The sequence below is a fragment of the Acomys minous genome (genome assembly GCF_964271855.1).
Source record: "Acomys minous genome assembly, chromosome: 16".
Taxonomy (NCBI): Eukaryota; Metazoa; Chordata; class Mammalia; order Rodentia; family Muridae; genus Acomys; species Acomys minous.
Window position 1 is genome coordinate 33,759,438 of NC_140498.1, and position 17,832 is coordinate 33,777,269.

Here is a 17,832-nt window from a genome sequence, read left to right on the forward strand (position 1 = left end):
CCTGGGGGTGTGATACATTTATATCATCTGCGGCACATTTGTGTTTCAAAAGAGCTTTCCTTCCAGATACATAGGTGGTAAAAACCTTCAGGCATCTGTCTATAAGTGGCCATTCCACCATCACACCTGGTACTTACCAAGCCACTACCATAGCTTACCTAGAAAGCTCTATGACCAGCCTCATGGCCAGCCTTCTAAATTTTCCCAAATCTACTAACTACTTGGTACAAAGGGCAACTCTACACTTCTGCTTAGCCTCCCCTTGACCCCAACACCATACACACACACACACACACACACACACACACACACACACACACACACACACACACCCTTATGCATGTACATGCATGTATGCATGCACAACCTTCTTTTCAGAATAAAGCCAGTATGCTAAGAGTAAACTGTAAATCCATGTCCGTCACTGACTCTGCTCTAGCCAACTGGACACTTGCTATCCCTGGGATACCCAAGCATCCTTCTTCCTCAGGGCTTTGTTCCTCTCAAATTCTTCTGCTTCAATATTCTCCTCCCAAAAAGTTACATGACTGGTTCTCTCCTGTGCTTGGCATTCTCCATTCACATGTCACCTTGTCCACAGGACTTCCCCGATCCATTGATTTAAAAAGGGAAAAAATGCTCACACGACTTTAATCCCAGCACTCGGAAGGCAGAGGCAGGGGGATCGCTGTGAGTTCAAGGCCAGTCTGGACTATAAAGTGAGTCCAGGACAGCCAAGGTTACACACACAGAGAAACCCTGTCTTGAAAAACAAAACAACAAAACAAAACTGAATGTCTATTTGTTGAAGGCACTCATGGATCTGCTGCAAAATCAGCATACTGCCAGCGCTCAAGTAACCATGAAGCTGGGCTGGTATCTCTCCCTCAGAAGTCCTCCTCCTTTGGTTCCCACATGCTCGTCTCATCAGGGGCCGTGAACAGAGCAAGAGCTGAACCACATCACCATGCAGCCACTTCCCCTGCAGGGCCTTTCCGGCACATAGCCTGCTTCTCAGCTTCAGTGACTCCATCTGTTTGTGTCCACCAGTGAGCCCTTTACTCATCCCCTCATACAACGCAAATTTGCATCTAACACCAAGATGGTAATTTACCAATCCCGCAGTGAAGAAGAAGCCTTACAGTCCTAGAATATTCTTTCCCTAAAGGGAAATCTATATGGGTAATGAAGTTTAAAATCAGAAGTTTGCTTGGAAAGCAAGGAATCGAAGCAAAAATGTAGTCACCTCTCCCTTTCCATAGAGACCTTGTTTGATAGAGACCCCAGAGAGAGTACCAAAATGCCCTTGTAAGGTGACATAGTGTTTGCGTATATCCTTCGCCACACAAAAGAAAATCTAGACACCTTCAGTAAAAGTTCAGTATGTTCCAGGAAGTGTGTATGTTGATGGAATCTGAGGATGCAGAACCCACAGGTCCAGCTAATGGCATGAAATGCTGAGGCCATCCTCTCCCATAGAAACCTACCGAGCTAGAGAGGAACAAAGTGTACTGGCCCAAGTTCAAATCCCTCTTCTACCATGCGGAGTGCTAATGATCCTAGTCAAGTAAATTAACTCAATGAGCTCATTATTTCAGCCACATGCAATGACAATAAGGTCCTATGGTCCTATGGTCTTTCCTATGGTCCTATGGTCCTATGGTCCTATGGTCCTATGGTCCTATGGTCTTTCCTATGGTCCTATGGTCCTATGGTCCTATGGTCCTATGGTCCTATGGTCCTATGGTCCTATGGTCCTATGGTCCTTGCAAGGGCTTGGTAAGATATAGATGCTGTGGATTATTAGGCACTTAGCTGGATTTCTTAAGTGACAGACACCATTGTTATCCGCCCCCCCTTCCCTCTGTTCCCTTCCCCTCCTTGGGGAAGAGGGTATTTCAGAATGTACCTGAGTCTCTCTTTACCCACAAGCAACGCCACCTCATCCTGTTAATACACTTTTCTGAGTATGCCAGAGATTTCTTACCCTGTGGCCTTTAAGAGTTACACCCTACACACCTCTTGAATTTAAGACCCATTCTCCAGACAACTTGTGGTGTCCATCATGGGGACATCCTACTCAGGAAATTCTCCAGGAAGTGACTTCACTTTTCCCCATTTCTTTCCAAGTCTTCGAAAGTGCTTTCCTACTTGTACTGACTATGCTCGTCCTTTCTGTGTGTGCCTGTGTTTTTCTGCCTTTGAAACAGCATCTCTCTGCACAGGCCAGGCTGGCCTCAAACTTGAGATCCTCTTGCCTCAGCCTTTGGAATACTGGAATTACATCTGTGTGTCAACCCACCCATCTCTGTGCCTATTTTAAGTAATAGTACATCCACCACCACCTGCCCAGCACCAATTCATGTGCTAAGGAAAGATCTTCTGAAACAAACAGACCCTGCTGTCTCTGCTGGAGGATACCTCTAATAACGATGACAGCAGCATCTTTACAGGAGAGTTACCACGGGCCATAGTCTCTTGTTAAACCTTAACAACTCTAAGGCAGGCTCTGGTTTTGTATGACATGAAGGGACTATGCACTTCGACTAAAGGTCGTGCAGCCAGGGGTGGAGCTGAGATTCAAACTCACACACTTCAAGTACAGACCCTAAGTGCAGCTGAGCCCACCTCACAGAGTCCACACCTGCAGATACAACCTAACTGCCAACTGGGAAGAAAACTGCATCAGAGTTGTAACAGATGGACTCCTTTTTTTTCTTGTCATTACTCCCTAGTGCCAGGTAGCAACTATGAATCCAGCAGCAACCTTGTCTTAGGTGTAAGCCATATAGAGATGATAAAATATTCAAGAGGGATCTGTAGGCTACATACAAACACTTGACTGCACCATTTCACATACAGACCCAAGAAAGAAGACTTGGTGTCTGAGGCAGGAAGATGTTGAGGGATGGATGGCTGTATTGTTCCAAGCTGTCTTTATGTTTTGGCCTTAGCACGTATATTGAAGGGCCCCATACTCCATGATGAATCATGTGACCTGGTCTGTCATTCTGACGTCTTCCTTGTCTTTGGAGACCTTTGTCTCTGCATTGACCTTTTGTCTCCACAGTGATGACACAAGACCCCAGTCTGTACTTTCTCCCCAGCTCCCCTTCTTCGATGGTCCAGCCTTCATTCCCTAACTTCATCCATGACCCCAGGTTCCCCTGGGGCTCGGGGTTCTCCCAGGAAACTCTTCATGAGCAAACATGGCTGTTCCCAGGCAAACCAGGATGGCTGCTCAGCCTAATGGTGAACAGGTCTGTGGGGCCTGGCCAGAGCCTGAAATAAAAACCCTGGCTCTCCCACTCTCTGCGTCTGCTACAGTGGCCATGTTACTGTTTTCTGCGCCTCTACCTTCTCATGTGCAGAATGCAAATCATAACAGCACCTACACCAAGGCTTATTGTAACCATACTGAATGACCTCATGTCATTCATGATGAGGTCATCATGCCATTCATGAGCGACACCCGGGAGTGTCTCTATCATTGCCATGGCATAGAACACTTTCTAAGATCTAGAGTTTCAATCCTGGGGCAGACTCTTTGCCTGGCTCTTTTAACATCTCTAAGAAAAAGGCAGTTCCAGTTTTCTTACATTTCTGGAAACTGTGCTGGGTGCAACAACAAAAAATGGCAATTGATTGTTGGCCTGATTTTACATTAGTTTAAAGAGAGCCATCAACCCTCCAGAAGTAACAAGTCCGTGCCCGCAGGCCCCCTAGGTGTTATTTGTATTTTTATGACCCTCCTGTGGCTATCAGGATGCTCAGTGGATGTAGAATTGAATGGTTAAAAATAACAAATAAGAAATCAAAGTCATGCCTGTCCCTATTTCCATACCGGTAGGTACCACATTCATTATTTGCTGGACAGCCATGGGAATGAGTGGCACAAAGTAAAACAACTTGATCACCTTCCAAGAAGCAAATTAAACCATCGGGCTCTCTTCTCATTGTCATCTTGCCTTTGCGTGACTGTTGTCACCCTCTTAATCTACCAACGTGCCTTCTCTTCTACGTCTCTGGGCACTCTAGTCTGTCCCTTTCAGTTGGGAGCTATCTGCTTCATACAGGCTTAGAGCTCCACACTGGCGCGCAGACACAGCCCCTGCCACAGCCTGGGTTTGGACCCCGTGCAGCCAGCAGCTGCTGCCTCTGCTTTCTTCCAGCACTTGGGGTGTGGCCTGCGGGAGGCTTTTCCTTTTTACCTGGCTGCCGAATCAAGGGCATGATAAAACAGCAAAGAAACACAGCCCCAGTTTCATTTCTTGTGAGTTCATCCAACAAATATCTTTAATGCTAAACCGCTGAGGTGAGCACAGGGAATCCAGGCATCAGCAACAGAGGCAAAGTCTCTCGCTCTGGAGGTGTTGAGCAACCCAGGAAAGAGGTAGTTGAACCACTGGTTCTCAGCCTTCTCTGTGAAGTGGAATATTCTGGAGAGTTACAGAGAAGAAAAAAGAGCGAGCGAGGAGTGTAGCTGTGGTAGAGCATTACTTAATGTGAGCAAGGCCCTGGGTTCAATTCTAGTACCAAAAAAAGAAGGGAAAACGGGGCCTGGAGAGGTGGCTCAGGAAGCAACTCTCATGCTGCTCCACATTTGAGGTGCAAGCATAGGGCAAGAGTTCAGATCCACAGCACCCACATAAATGCCAGGTGAGTATGCAGGCCCACCTGCAATCTCAGGGCGTGGGAGGCAAAATCAGACGATCTCTCCCTTGGAGCGAGCTGCTTAGCTAGCCAAACAGAAACAGTGAGGTGGGTTTCCTGAGCAGCACTCCCTCAATATATGAAGCAAAGGGGTGACCAATGACGGCACCTCACGTCACCCTTTTGGCCTTCATGTGTGCATGAATACACACATGATGACGCTCCCACAGACATGTGAACATACATACAATACATACACACACATCCATATACACTACACATATGTACACATGCAAGAAAGAAATAGAAAGAGATAGAGAAACAAAGAGATTCTCGTGCTTGGTCCCCCCCCACCGCCCCTCCTCAGAAAGCTGGAGATATTTTTTTCTGGCTGAGCCAAATGGAAGAATAAACAAGGTGTGTACAGTATGTACAACCAGGCTGAAGGCTGCTACTTCCAACAAAGGCCAAACCAGAATTAGGGTACGTGTGAGCAAGAAAGAGAGTGAGTGTGCTGCGGAGGGGAACCGAGGGATTGCTATGGGGGGGATGGGGTCTTGTCACAAGTTAGTGTGTGTGAGCTTTAGCAATATTGAGATGTGGGCTCTGTGTCCAGTAAGCAGCACCCAGTGTTCCCCTTTGCTGGGTAAAGTGGGACAGGGACCACTGGTGTTCTAGGAAAAGAAAGAACACTCCTGTGTGGAACCCAAGGCAGCTAGGGGATACTGACTCCCCCAGAATTCGCTCAATAACTGACCAGCAATCCCTGGTCAAAAAGAGCTCCACCCCCCCCCACCCCACCCCCGCTCACTGTCGCCTGCACGCTCAGTTCGCTCCTCCCGTGACCTTCATGAATCGTAATGTATCAAGAACCTGAAACTCCAGCACAGTCGAAGTAAGATGTGTCTCCTTTTGCCTCCCCTCCCCAAATGTTTACTTTTTTTTTTTTCAAGTTCATCACTTTTTCCAGCGGCCACAGCTGAGCTTGCCGCATGCCTTTTTCCACACAGACAGAAATGATGCTGATGATGAGAATCCAGGTGCATCCAGACACGTGCAGCAGACAGCTGAATCCAAATCCCCATCACCCCGTGCCTGATCGGCTGTTTCTGTGGCTGCTGGCATAGAGGGGGGAACAAAACCTACCTCCTCCTCCTCCTCCTCCTCCTCCTCCTCCTCCTCCTTCTCCTTGTCCTCCTCCTCCTCCTCCGCAGTAGACCATGTCAAGGATGCCAGCTCCCCCTGTGCCTCACAAGGCACCGTACCTGATCACACGTCTACAGACCCTCAAAGACGCACAGATGCTGATGAAAGAGAGAAACATCTGCCCCTCGATTTTCCATGTCTGCTAGCAAAGCAGGGACAGCTGTTCAATTGCAGGTTCACAGCAGCATGTCCATTCCACTGCATACCTAGAAATGGGGTCCCCACACGGCTCCCACATGACATGTGGGTGAGCAATGACAACCAGGGACGAGGATGCCTCCTTGTCAACCAGGCTTCTAAAAGAATTGCAGTTCCCTGCCCCCGGCCCCCGAGTGTAACCCAGAGCGTCTGATCCATCCTCTCGTGTTGCCAACTGCTATTTAGTATAAGTGGAGATTGAACCACTAGCAATACAGGGTCCCCAACACCTCTGCTGTCCCCAACTAGAAAGAGTACTGGGATAGAATGGCAGGTTCTTATTTAGCGTCTCCCCTATGTGTGCTCCCCAAATCCAGTGATGTGCGTTACCAAGAAAGCAGCAAACATGTAAACAGTTTGCAGGAAAGAAGGGATCATGTCCTTGCTTCTGGGGGCTTTATAAGCACCATTCTTGGGGTCTAGAGAAGTGGCTCCGTCAGTACAGCACTTGCCAGAGAAGAATGTGGACTTGAGTTCAGTTCCAGTGCACCTGTGTGAAGCCAGACAATGCACTGCCCATCTCTAGCCCCAGCAGTGGGGAAAGGACACAGAGAGCGGAGGATCTCTGGGCTTTGCTGGCCAGCCAGTCTCGTCAAGGAAGTGAGTTCCAGGTTCAGCGAGAGACCCTGTCTCTAAGCATAATGTGGAGAATAACTGAGGAAGATACCCCATGTTAGTCTCTGGCCTCCACACAGGCGTGCGCGCGCACGCACGCGCGCGCACACACACACACACACACACACACACACACACACATTAAAAAATTGGTAATTGAAAAGTGGAACTCTTCTCAAGAGAAAGGCTGTCTCGTTCACCACACTTGAGCCTCCTGCCTTTGAACTTGCCATTCCCCTCTGTGGGTTTTCTCTGTCTGCCTAGTCTCATGTGTCATCACTGGGTTTCTGGGCTAGTTAGTCACAGGAGTAAGGCTATCCAACTTCATCACAAAAGCACACATTGAGAACACTAGAGAAAATTCTGTTAAAACAACAACAACAACAGCTTGAATTAGTATAAGCTCTCTGCTTTTCCTGCTCTGGGAGAGAGGCAAAGAGTAGCGGCTTGTGCTTCCGTCTGTACTTAAAAATCTTCCCAGTAATTAGAGTACCAGCAGCGACAACTGTACTAACACTATCAGCAATATGCACTCAATCTTACTGAGCACTTGTGATGCCCTAAACTCTGCCAAAATCTTCCTCTTGCTTATTTTCTTTAACACAACTGGTGTCTAGCCAACGTAAGTACCGTTGTCATCTAAAGTAAGTTACTGCATTAACAAACATTTATTGTCTCGTGTGGGCCAACTATCCTTTTAGACCTTGAAACTGTCTCAGTGGACAATGGAAACAGAGCATTGTCCTTGAAGATGTTATTTTGTTGAGCTTAACAGTACATAACATTAATTGGAAAAAAAAAAGTCATAGTTGTACAAGCAGACTGGGCTCAAGGAGGTCCATCTACCAGCACAAGATCACATGAATAGCAAGAGGCAGATCTGCTTTCAATTCCAGAACTTTCCTCCTCTAAACAAAGTCATGTTTTCCCCTCAATTGAGGGGAAAAAAAAGAAAGTTTCCTTGGGGTTTATAGCAGGCTGTAATGATCCTCCTAGCGGTCTCTTGAACTGAGCAGGAAGGTGCCATTTCTGTGGTCTTTTATAATCTGTGCCTGCCTGTAGCCTGTCTGTGTTCTCTCTCGCCTTTCCTGCACTGTAGTGCCTCTTCTCCAGCGTGCTAGCGGGCAAACCTTAAAAACCCGTTCAGCCCTCCTTACTTCCCAGACAGTATCAGCCAGTTATGTCTACCTGTAAACTGCCACACACTGCAAAACATGCCTTGATTCTGTGAGGAAAGAGTTTTTATGATAATTATACCTGTCCTCAAGCCCATTTATGCACCTCCTTTTTCTGGGCCCTAGACAATATTTTGCTCACGCCTCACTTTTGCTTAAGTCGAAAAGCCTGCCTAGTGGGGTAGCCCTGTCAACAAGCCCTTTCTCTGCTTCTGTTTTCCAGTGATTGGCATTTATATGAGAGAAGTGCTTAGTAACTGTTGGATTTCTACCAGCCATGATGATTTCCCTCATTCATTCCTGGCCATGTTGGACATCATTCATTCATTCGTTCATTCATTCATTTGTTCCCTCCAACTATCCATTGAGTACTGCAATCCCACAGTAAATAAATTAGACATAGTCGCTCAAGTGACAGGTGAACAACACAACAGGAGTGCCCAGGACAGCTGTTCAATTGAACACTGAGATGTTCTAGGAACACTGTTCAGGTTAGAGTTAGTGACAAAGTCCACAGTCCTTGTGACACTCTTGCAGCAGGTTGTAGGATAGCCAGGCAGCCTAGCCCACACCAAGTACGTGCTGGTCGATAATGATAGAGTGATAGGCTAGATAACATAAGGAAAGGATGAAGCCTCTAAAAGGGAATGTCAGCCTAATAGGAATATGAAGGGTGGGTTAAAGTTGGGAAAACGGGAAAAGGAAAAAGGAGAGTCACCTGACTTACATGTGACCAAAGCCTGATGTGATGCTGAAATAGAGTGGCGCATGACGGAAGCCGATTCAAGATTACCTCAGGACCACGTTAAGGACTTATGGGGGGCCGGTGGGAAGTTAACTGTGCTTGCAGTAGTGTCCAGGGTGGAGAGACGTGTAGGCAGAACGAGGAGTTCAGAATCTTCAGGAGTCCCAACCAAGATTAACATTAACATAGAACCAGCAAGGGCGCAGATTCTGAGGTATCTGAAAGCAAGGAAAGGTGTGGCTGCGTATTACTTTTTTGCTGACTGCAAGGAAAAAGGGCCCTTGTTTTACCAAGAGGCTTACTAAGTCCGCAGCATTCGGTGCTGAAAGTCTGGGTCTACACACGCAGACCCTGAGGATGAATCCCCATGGGCTGTGCCGCTCTGTGGTAGATAGCAAGGATGGGAGCCCGTGCAGAAGGGAGAGGATCACAGCTACTTCCTAAAGCAGCAAAGCATAGAAAAGCTGAGGTTGTGCTGTCCTTCGTGACGGTGCTCCCAGCCACCCAAGGGCCTCGCTCCAGGCTCCACCTCCTAAAGGTTCCAAACATCTCCCGCCACCAGACGAAGGATACGGACTTCCAAAGATGGACTCTTGGGACACATCCCAGGCTATATCCAACTGTGGCATCGCTTCTTAGCTCAGAGTTAAGAGGAAGACTCAGCAGCAGAGATGGGAATTGGCTACAAGGCATGAGGGGAAGCTGTGGGTGGAGACAGTGACTCCAAGGCTTCCGTCTCGGGAGTGGATAAATTCAGGGGCCTGCCCTCCGTGGATCAAGGAAACAGTTGAGGGAGAACAAAAGAAGGAGGTTGCATTCTCCTGACCTTGAGTTGCCCATGAGTGAACAGACAGGGATGCTGAGGTGAGAGCAGGGGTCCCGAGCTGGAGCCGGGAGGGAGTTCGCAATCATGTGTCATATAGCAGCCTGGCTTTGGTTTGTGTAGCGATAACTACATGCATCCGTGTCAGCTGTGGATACCATGTGAGATGACAAAAATCAGACGTGTTACTGATGTCCTTGAAAGCTTTTCCTGAGAAGGAGATGTCCCGTATTGGGGAGAAAGGATCCTCCCACATGCTCATGGCTACTAGAAAAAGATACGGAAGGACAGATGGACGTGAATCCTATTCATTTCAAGCCCTCCATTGTTAATCTGAGACCAGGCCAGGCTGTGTGAAACAACAACTGACAACCATGGCTGAGACCTAATGAAGCCAGGGTTTTCAACCTCAGGACTGTTGTCATTTGAACCTGTGTCATTCTTGGAAGGTGAGGGTGGGATTCTCCTGTGCCTTTGGGACATTTGAGTGGCATGCCTTGCCTCTACCCATGAGGTTTCAAGTGTCATTATCCCTACATATGACAATCAAAAATATCTCCAGATATTGCTAGATACTCCCCCAGAGAAAGGGAGGGCGCTCTTTTCTAAATCCCTCATTAAGAACCACCAGTCCAGGGTCATGATAACAGCTGAAGGCCCCAGGCAGCCATCAGTTCTTTGTAGCTGAAGAAATAAAGCAGCCAGACGGGGCTGCCTTCCAGGAGACTAAACCAGTGCTTTAGAGGCAGGCACTCGAGGAAATCCGAGAGCTAGCCTGAAACTCAGAAGACTCCGTACAACAATTTCCAGGATGCCCAAGGATGAGCCCATAAGCCAACTCCAACTTCAGTCATAGCATCCTCTCCAGAGGAAAAGCTACCACCTGATGCCCCATTTACCCTCCAGACTAATTACTTCCTAGGTTTTGTTTTTCCTTAAGCAGCAGCCGGCTTTGCACTTTACAAACACAAAGAGTCACCTCCTCAGAAGGCCACCGGCAGAATGAACTTGTGCTAGGGCTAGCTTGGGGTTGCCTAGCAACGCCACGCACCTACCGAGGCTGCTTTCTTCCTCTTCAAGCTAAAAGCAAAGTCTTGTCCATTAATTCCCAGCTGCCCTGAAACTTCTCAGAGATTTGCCAGCTCCCCCACTGTTCGTGTTTTCATCTTCCTCGTAGGATGTGGCGAAAACTCGCTCCCCTGCCCTGTTTATCTCACTTCTGTTGGTCAGAATGAAAAGAGTAAGGGGGGGGGGGCGCTCGTTCCCTAGAAGAGCATACATATTTTGAGCACATATCTCTGACTGACATGCTGGGGCTCTTGGCAAATTTAAATTTTATGTGGTGGACGTGGGTTTCCTACACAATGAGCCTTCCGTTGAGACTCCGGGCACGATTTCAGTGAGATGCCAGGCCTCAAAGTAGCTAAGTAGCAAAGCACACAGACCAGAAGCCACGCTGAGCAAGTGTTCAGAGGTCTGTCATTTAGTGCACTCTCTGCGACCTCTTCCACCCCTGACACCCTTCCGGTGGTAACCCTAAGGCAGAAGCAGAAGGTGGCTGCAGATTGACCTCGATCTCTTCTTCCCTGGGGAAGTTATCCAACGTCCCTCAGGCTTTTCCTCCTTAGTTCCCTTTTGCTCCTACAGAAGTCTTTAATGGCACATCTGTTGGAATGAAGAAGGCTTCCTCAGGATGGGAGCAGGACAAGCATCGGTAGTTCCCCAGTTAGGGTCACTGTCACCTCGTTGGTAAGGAAAGGTACAGAATCCTGAGCTGAGCTTTGTTAGTGCAGGCACTGAGACCGAGGTGTGTGCACAGCCTGCTAGAATTAGCACCAAGCCAGGCTCCCTGTTCCAGGCTCCTTGTTTCCCCTAGGTGCAGATGCCTCCCAGAGACTACCCGCAGTGATCTTCCCTGTTGCTTATCCTCTGGTCCTAATCCACGCAGAGTGGGAGGGAGCAAGCAAAGACTATGACATCTCCTGAAGCTGTCAAACTCAGTGGTGAAGCACCAACCTTTCTCATTAGGAAGAGGCCTTTAAACTCACACCGCTGACACGTGCGCAAGTTACATGAGGGGTTCTTGGGAAAAAGAGAAGCGGGATGCCAGGTGAAGGCCTTAGGAACGCCCAGGAGAGATGCACATTTTGATTTGCAGGAAGGTTCCAGATCAATTACCACTATCGTTAAACTACTTTGATCTCAGTCAGGCCTGCCTGCACTGGTGTTGTTTTAAAAACAGGTCTAGAAATGGAAGTGATCACAGAGGGAGGGAGAGATTTCAGGCTGCGCAGATAGTTACTTACAGGGACAATTAAATTAATGGTCATTGGAGTATATTTAAATGAAGTGAGAAAATATACCTCCAATTGCACAACTCTATAACTTCCCCAGATGTCATTACAGTGTACATTTACAACGGGTACATTTTACCCTATGTAGATTATGCCTCAATAAAACTGTTCAAAGGAAGAAAAATGAAAAGATACCTAGAAATTCCCGCCAGCAAGAAGGTCTTCTGCATGTGGGCACATGCCGTAGGTACTCCACTTGCGTCAGTTTCACAAAGGGCCAGGGCGGTGTGGCTGGACAAATGCTGTCCCTTTCCTGTCACAGAACTGCCCCCCGTATCACTTTCTCTTCTCTCTTCACCAGCTCCTTTTGTCCAAGCTCAGGGCCAGGGAGTCTATGCAACCGTTGCTGTGGGCACTGGAGCATTTAGGAAATTAAATAGGTTGCTGCTTTCACACACAAAGGAAAGGGTGGAAGGAAAGAAAGAAAAGAAAGCCATAAAATAAGAGCTGGCCCAGACTCCACTGCCCTTCCCTGTAGACACAGACATATCCTCTGTCACGTCCCCAATTCATGGCACCCAGCACCTACTCCTTCCCTGGCTTTTGAAACCTGCTCTAGTTTTAAATCTACCATAAATAGGTGGCGACAAGCAGCCAACATTTTGAAGTGTCCCTTAAAGCTATTACAAGGATAAGAAAATAACCCAGTAGAGCCATCCAGCTCTTTCTTGGTCACAAAAAGCTCTTGAAAATCATATGTAAATCTATCTTTAAAATTCTGCAAGATGGAAGACATTTTGACGCTGGACTGGTAGAGAATTTTTCTCTTGTATTCAGAAGGCATAAAAAAAAATAAAGGGAAATAGAACATGAAAGAGGGAGAAAAAAAGAAAGAGAGAAAAGGAAAAGGAAAGGAAGGAAGGAAGGGTGGGTAGGTAGGATGGGCAGCCTTTTCTCAAGACAGCACACATCCTGAGCCATTGGCTGGAAATCACAGCCCAGCTAGTTTGGTTGTCACGTTAGCACTGGTGCAGTTGTCTGGGATGTGCACTGAACTCCCTGCCCCACTTTGGCAAGATTGTGCTGACCCCTGCACCCAGGTCAGTTGTCACTGGGAACCCCCTGCATCTGTACCCCAACTCCGTCTTGCACCTGCATGCGTGGCCTGCTTCCCCCTGACTCTTTGGACAGCAGGTATGGGCCCCACTGTCAGGCTGGCCCAGTGGCTGCCCTGCAGGCTTGCTCCCCCTCTGCATGGCTCCCCTGCTTCCCCAGCGCGGCCTCACGTCCCTCCTTCTCATTCTCTCCATTTCTCCAACCAGATGGCTGCCCTGATTTGTGCAACGGTAACGGGAGATGCACACTGGGTCAGAACAGCTGGCAGTGTGTCTGCCAGACCGGCTGGAGAGGGCCCGGATGCAACGTTGCCATGGAAACCTCCTGCGCTGATAACAAGGATAATGAGGGAGGTGAGCAAGCATCTTCTAATTCCCATCCCCTCAAGAACAGTGTTGTATGTGCTTTCGTCATGAGTCATTCTCCTGAAAGGTCTCCTCCGCACTATTGTCCAGTGTTGTAATGTTTCCTTTGAAGCAAATACCATGGAGAGCACACATTCTTGGGCTGAGTAGTTGCTGAGGGTTGGTACTGGCTTTTGATTCTCAAGCGCCCATCACTGCAGAGAGATAGCTGAGTTCTGGCTATTGCCTTCAGGGTAAATGGTCCTCTGTCAGACCTTTCAGGATGGCCAGTTCCAGTCAGTGACAATGGCAATGACAGTTGGAGCTTCACCCTGCACTAGGATGTCAAAAGCCATGTGCCCTTCATCCTTCTGGTCCTCTGAGATGTCACTCCGCATATGAGGCAACCAAGACCTGAAGAGCAGTTACATTGCTTCTAAGGACACTATCCTATGAAACTGAGACCCAAACCCAGCTCTGGAACCAAAGTGTGTGTTCTAATCTGTGGTCACCTAGCTACAGCCTATGAACCAATGCTATTTCATAAAGGGGAAGTAAAGGCTTTTAACATTTTCTTGACGGTTGAGGGAAAATAATCTAAAGAAGATTTCATCCCATGGAAAAGTACATAAAATTCAAATGTAAGTGTTCCCACTGGGCTTTTCCTAACTACTTTATTGGTACATGATTGATATGTAGGAAGCTGCACATATTTTATGTGCTTGTGTTGGTGAGTTTGGGAGTACATATACATTCATGACTGCATCACTATAACCAAAACCATAAGCGTAGCCGTCACCACTCAGAGTTTCCCCGACTGGCTTTCTTTTTATTTTTTACAGGTGGGGTTGCCATCTGCCCTCTTAGGAAATTTTAAGTATACAGGGCAGCATTTTTAGCTACAGACACTATGCTTATGACTTAGCAGATCTCAAAAACTGAGTTATCTTGCATGATGAAACTCCAAACCCTTTAGCCGACACCTTCCTCTGTATTGGAAGATGGTAGTGTTCGCTTGTTTACATTATTTTTTTTTATTATTTTTTTAAACATGCCATTGTTTCGATTGGCATGGAAGAGAGAGGGCACATGTGTGGCACAGCACACATGTGGAAGTCCCTGGACAAGTTGTAGGAGTTAGTTTTCTCCTTCCACTTTGTGGATCCCAGAGATCAAATTCAGGCCATCAGCCTTAGAGGCCAGTGCCACTACCCACTGAGCCATCACACCTGCCCTTGTTTGTTTTGTATACAACTGAACCCCTCAGCACAGAACTAAGTGGGTATAACACACTGAGATATGACCCAGGCCTCAAACATTTGCTCTGGACCCTTTACAGAGCAGGTTTGCAAACCTCTCTTCCACCAGGTTTTAGCTCTGACTAGGCTAAAACCCTGAGGCTACCCATGTGCAGGTGGCGAGGCTGAGGGCAACCGTCGCTGTTCTGTGCCTCTGCGCTGATTCTCTTGGAACACATACCAGTGTAATGATGGGACTCCAAAGCTAAGTAGGGCTGCATCAGCGTATGGGTCATGTGATCTCCTAGCTTCACACAGAATATCAGCATAGTCATGTGGACAACCCCCATCAAAATAACTCACAGGTCACAGGTCACGTGAGGTTGAAATCATCTCAAGGGTTAAAGGATCTACAAGTGCAGTTATCAGACCTACTAAGGAAGTCTATGCTCCCACTGTGACAGTCATAGAGTTGGGTGTTAGCACCATCTGGCAATAAAGTCAAGCCTGCTTCTTGGCCTCTAGGACTCAGCCTCGGGATGCAACCTGGTGAGAAACAAACAGGAGTAGCAGACATTCTGTTCTTCCCTTTTCTTCATCCTCTTAATAGATGTCTCGCAAATGCTACAACAATTGTCTTTGTGTGCATTGATAATTTGTGAACAAACAGACATATTTACACTGATACCAGTTCATGATCAAAGACTTTCACAGGCCAGATGCACTTGGACCACCATCCTTCATTTATTGCCCTCACGCCAGAATCTAAGCCACTCGGTTTCATTTTTTAGCAGGGTGAGGCATAACTGCAGGAGGCATTTTTTTTCTTTTTTGAGACTCTTTGCTTCTGCCTCCCAGGTGACTTCACTGACTGAGCACCACGGTTGCTTACAGATCAGCTCCTTCTGCTTCCAGAAAGAAGCCGCTTTCCTGGCCCCCTTCCCTGTTTGGGGTGTCAGCATTTGAAAGCATAGCAAATTGCTGGAGTGTGGTACACAGAAAAGAGAAGAGATTCCTGGGGGCCAGACTCCCCAACAGGCCCTGTGCCATTTACCTCCCTTTCTGTCAGCCTCACCTTGATCCTAGCTCCTAGCCTGAGGCACCTGATCTCCAAGCAGGCCAGCTTGCCTCATAGGCCCAACACAGGATCTCTTGTAGAGGCAGGGCCCCAGTGCAGGAACAGCGAGGACAAAAGCAAATGAGGCCGTGATTATGCTAAGGATAATAATGGCCTTCTTATGGGAACTATTAAAGCAACCTCCCAAGGAAGTAATTAACCACCAAGAAGAAAGTCTCTGTGCTGTGTTTATAAAAAGAAACTCCCAGTTAGTTCATACTTGCTTATGTCAGGTGAGAGAGGTAGACACCGGTTCTCTCTCACCTGGCGTAAGCAATTCACAATTAAGAGAGTTCTTTTTTTGGAGGCTGTGCCTCGGCACAGGGTATTCTTTCTATGGTTAATTACTTCCCTAGGAGGTGTGCTAAGCACTTTGCTGTTTATTGATAAATATTAAAGTTGCTCTCATCAACCCTAGACCCAAGGGCAGCAAGGGCGCTCTCTCTCTCTCTCTCTCCCTCCCTCCCCCCCCCTCTCTCTCTCTGTTTCGGGGGTGGGGGTGGAGTGCCTCTGGCTACCCTACCTCTGGAGTACCTGTTATTGGTCCAGTGTTGGGAATGCTCTGAAAGGGCTGTGTGCTTTAGAAATCTGGCACTGGGTCAGAGAGGCATCCAAGCAGAACATGAGTGCCGGCCTGGGGAGCAGCTGCAAAGAACACACTTGTCATAAATCTCATGAATCGGGGAGATAATAGAGAATTCTTCCAAAGGGAACTGGAAAAGGCCAGTCCTTCCACATCTCCAGACATCCGAGGGGAGAGAAAACACTCAATTTAAAATGATGGGGTTTTTTGTTTTTATTTTTGTTATTCTTTCTTTTTTTCTTTTCTTTTTTAATTCTAAACTAAGATAGTTATAAACGCAAACACAGATAAAGACATTTGAAGTTCTTCATTGACTTTATCAACTGGACTTTAATTGAATCCCTTGTACTCTCTTTCAACTCCCTAGTATCTCTGAAAGAACCTAAAGGATTTGATTAGACCCTGGTGACTAAGTCCTGACCCCATCGCTGAGTTTCTGAGCTCGTAGGTCTCTGGTAGGGTACAAGAATTTGAGTGTCTAGTAAATTCCCAGGCACCTCAGATGTAGATTTTTTTGAGATGTACAGTCCTAAAGCATCCGTTTTATATAATGCCTTAACTTTTATTTCTGTGCATCTAGAAAGGTACCGGATAAAATCGCTTCTTTTGAAAAGCTGAGGAAAACTTACACAAATGTTTTCAGCACTCTGAGATATTTAGCTGAGAAACCCTGTCAGGAAAGGCCACTTTAAGGTGTGCCCACAATAACATATATGACAACCTCAGACCTCTGAATTCTCGTCACTTTCTCCAATACCCACCATACACAACACTTCTGACAGGACCTCAGAGAGCAATGACCAATTCAGAAGGGGCGAGCTTTGGGTGTCATTGTCCCTGGAAAATGAGAGGGGGTGGGGGAGAAAAGAAAAAGTGGAGACAGCTCACAGACAAGCTGGCCAGAGACTGTCTTTTTAAAAGTGAGAGATCTTCACTTGAACCACTCACCCCAATTTGGAAAAGGAGAGACTCAAAGAAATATTTTTGCTTACAGGAGACAAATACCAGCTCATTAAAGTCTGAGAATACACACAACATGTGTGCCAAGTGACAGGCGGATAATATTTAATTATCACCACCAAGACAGAGGTGCGAGCTTTAGTTCATCACAGCCAGGGGTAGGAGAGAGGGTGTGTAGATTTCCTCTCGAAGTGGGAACAGCAAGGTGAGGAGGCATCGTTAGGCCGTCTGGCCTGAAGAGCCTGTACTCACTCCCTGGAGGCCCCTCTGTCACCCAGGACTCAGAAGCAGGACATCAAGCGTCTATGTGCTAAATGCCCAAAGTCCATCATTTCCAGCCTGCAGGGGAGACTGCCTGAGTCTCCTCTAGGGTAGATCAGGTTCCACATCCAATTGGTACACAGGGCGACAGTGCAGCTCTGGCAAGACAGAGTCGTGACCTCATCAGCCTGCAGCAAGAGGGACAGAAAGATGCCCTTCCTAATTTGAACTTATCCCGCTACCTGGCATCACTGCCCTCTTGACTGCACAGAACCGTCGTCTCTCCTTTGTTCCTTTTCAGCACAACAGGGGATGGCATTCTGTTCTCCCTCCTTTGCTTCTGTGGTGTCCCCCATAGGTGACACTGCGGCATCATAGTAATGCAGCCTCTGGCCTTGAGAATCAGCCTGCCTGTGTATCTCAGCTCGGCATGTCACTTCTGAAAGTCTCAGTTTTCTTGGCTGTAAAAATGGGTGTGATTATGTCAACTCTATGAGCTAGTGT

The 17,832-nt window shown here is 47.4% G+C and overlaps 1 protein-coding gene and 1 long non-coding RNA gene across 22 annotated transcripts in view; one reads left to right on the forward strand and one right to left on the reverse strand.

Annotated features, from left to right (window-relative positions):
• Positions 1-17,832, forward strand: part of TENM2 (teneurin transmembrane protein 2) — a 1,331,021-nt gene that overhangs the window by 1,219,166 nt on the left and 94,023 nt on the right. For all 21 annotated transcript variants that reach the window (XM_084761228.1, XM_084761214.1, XM_084761230.1 and 18 more), the window contains one exon: positions 13,032-13,178. In XM_084761228.1, coding sequence (XP_084617354.1) covers positions 13,032-13,178 — 147 coding nt within the window. The remainder of the gene's footprint in view (positions 1-13,031; positions 13,179-17,832) is intronic.
• Positions 4,337-13,024, reverse strand: LOC311585728. The gene is made up of 3 exons (XR_014775319.1): positions 11,905-13,024; positions 8,575-8,810; positions 4,337-4,439 (listed from the first exon to the last, which is right to left on the reverse strand). It is a non-coding gene; the product is annotated as an uncharacterized lncRNA (long non-coding RNA).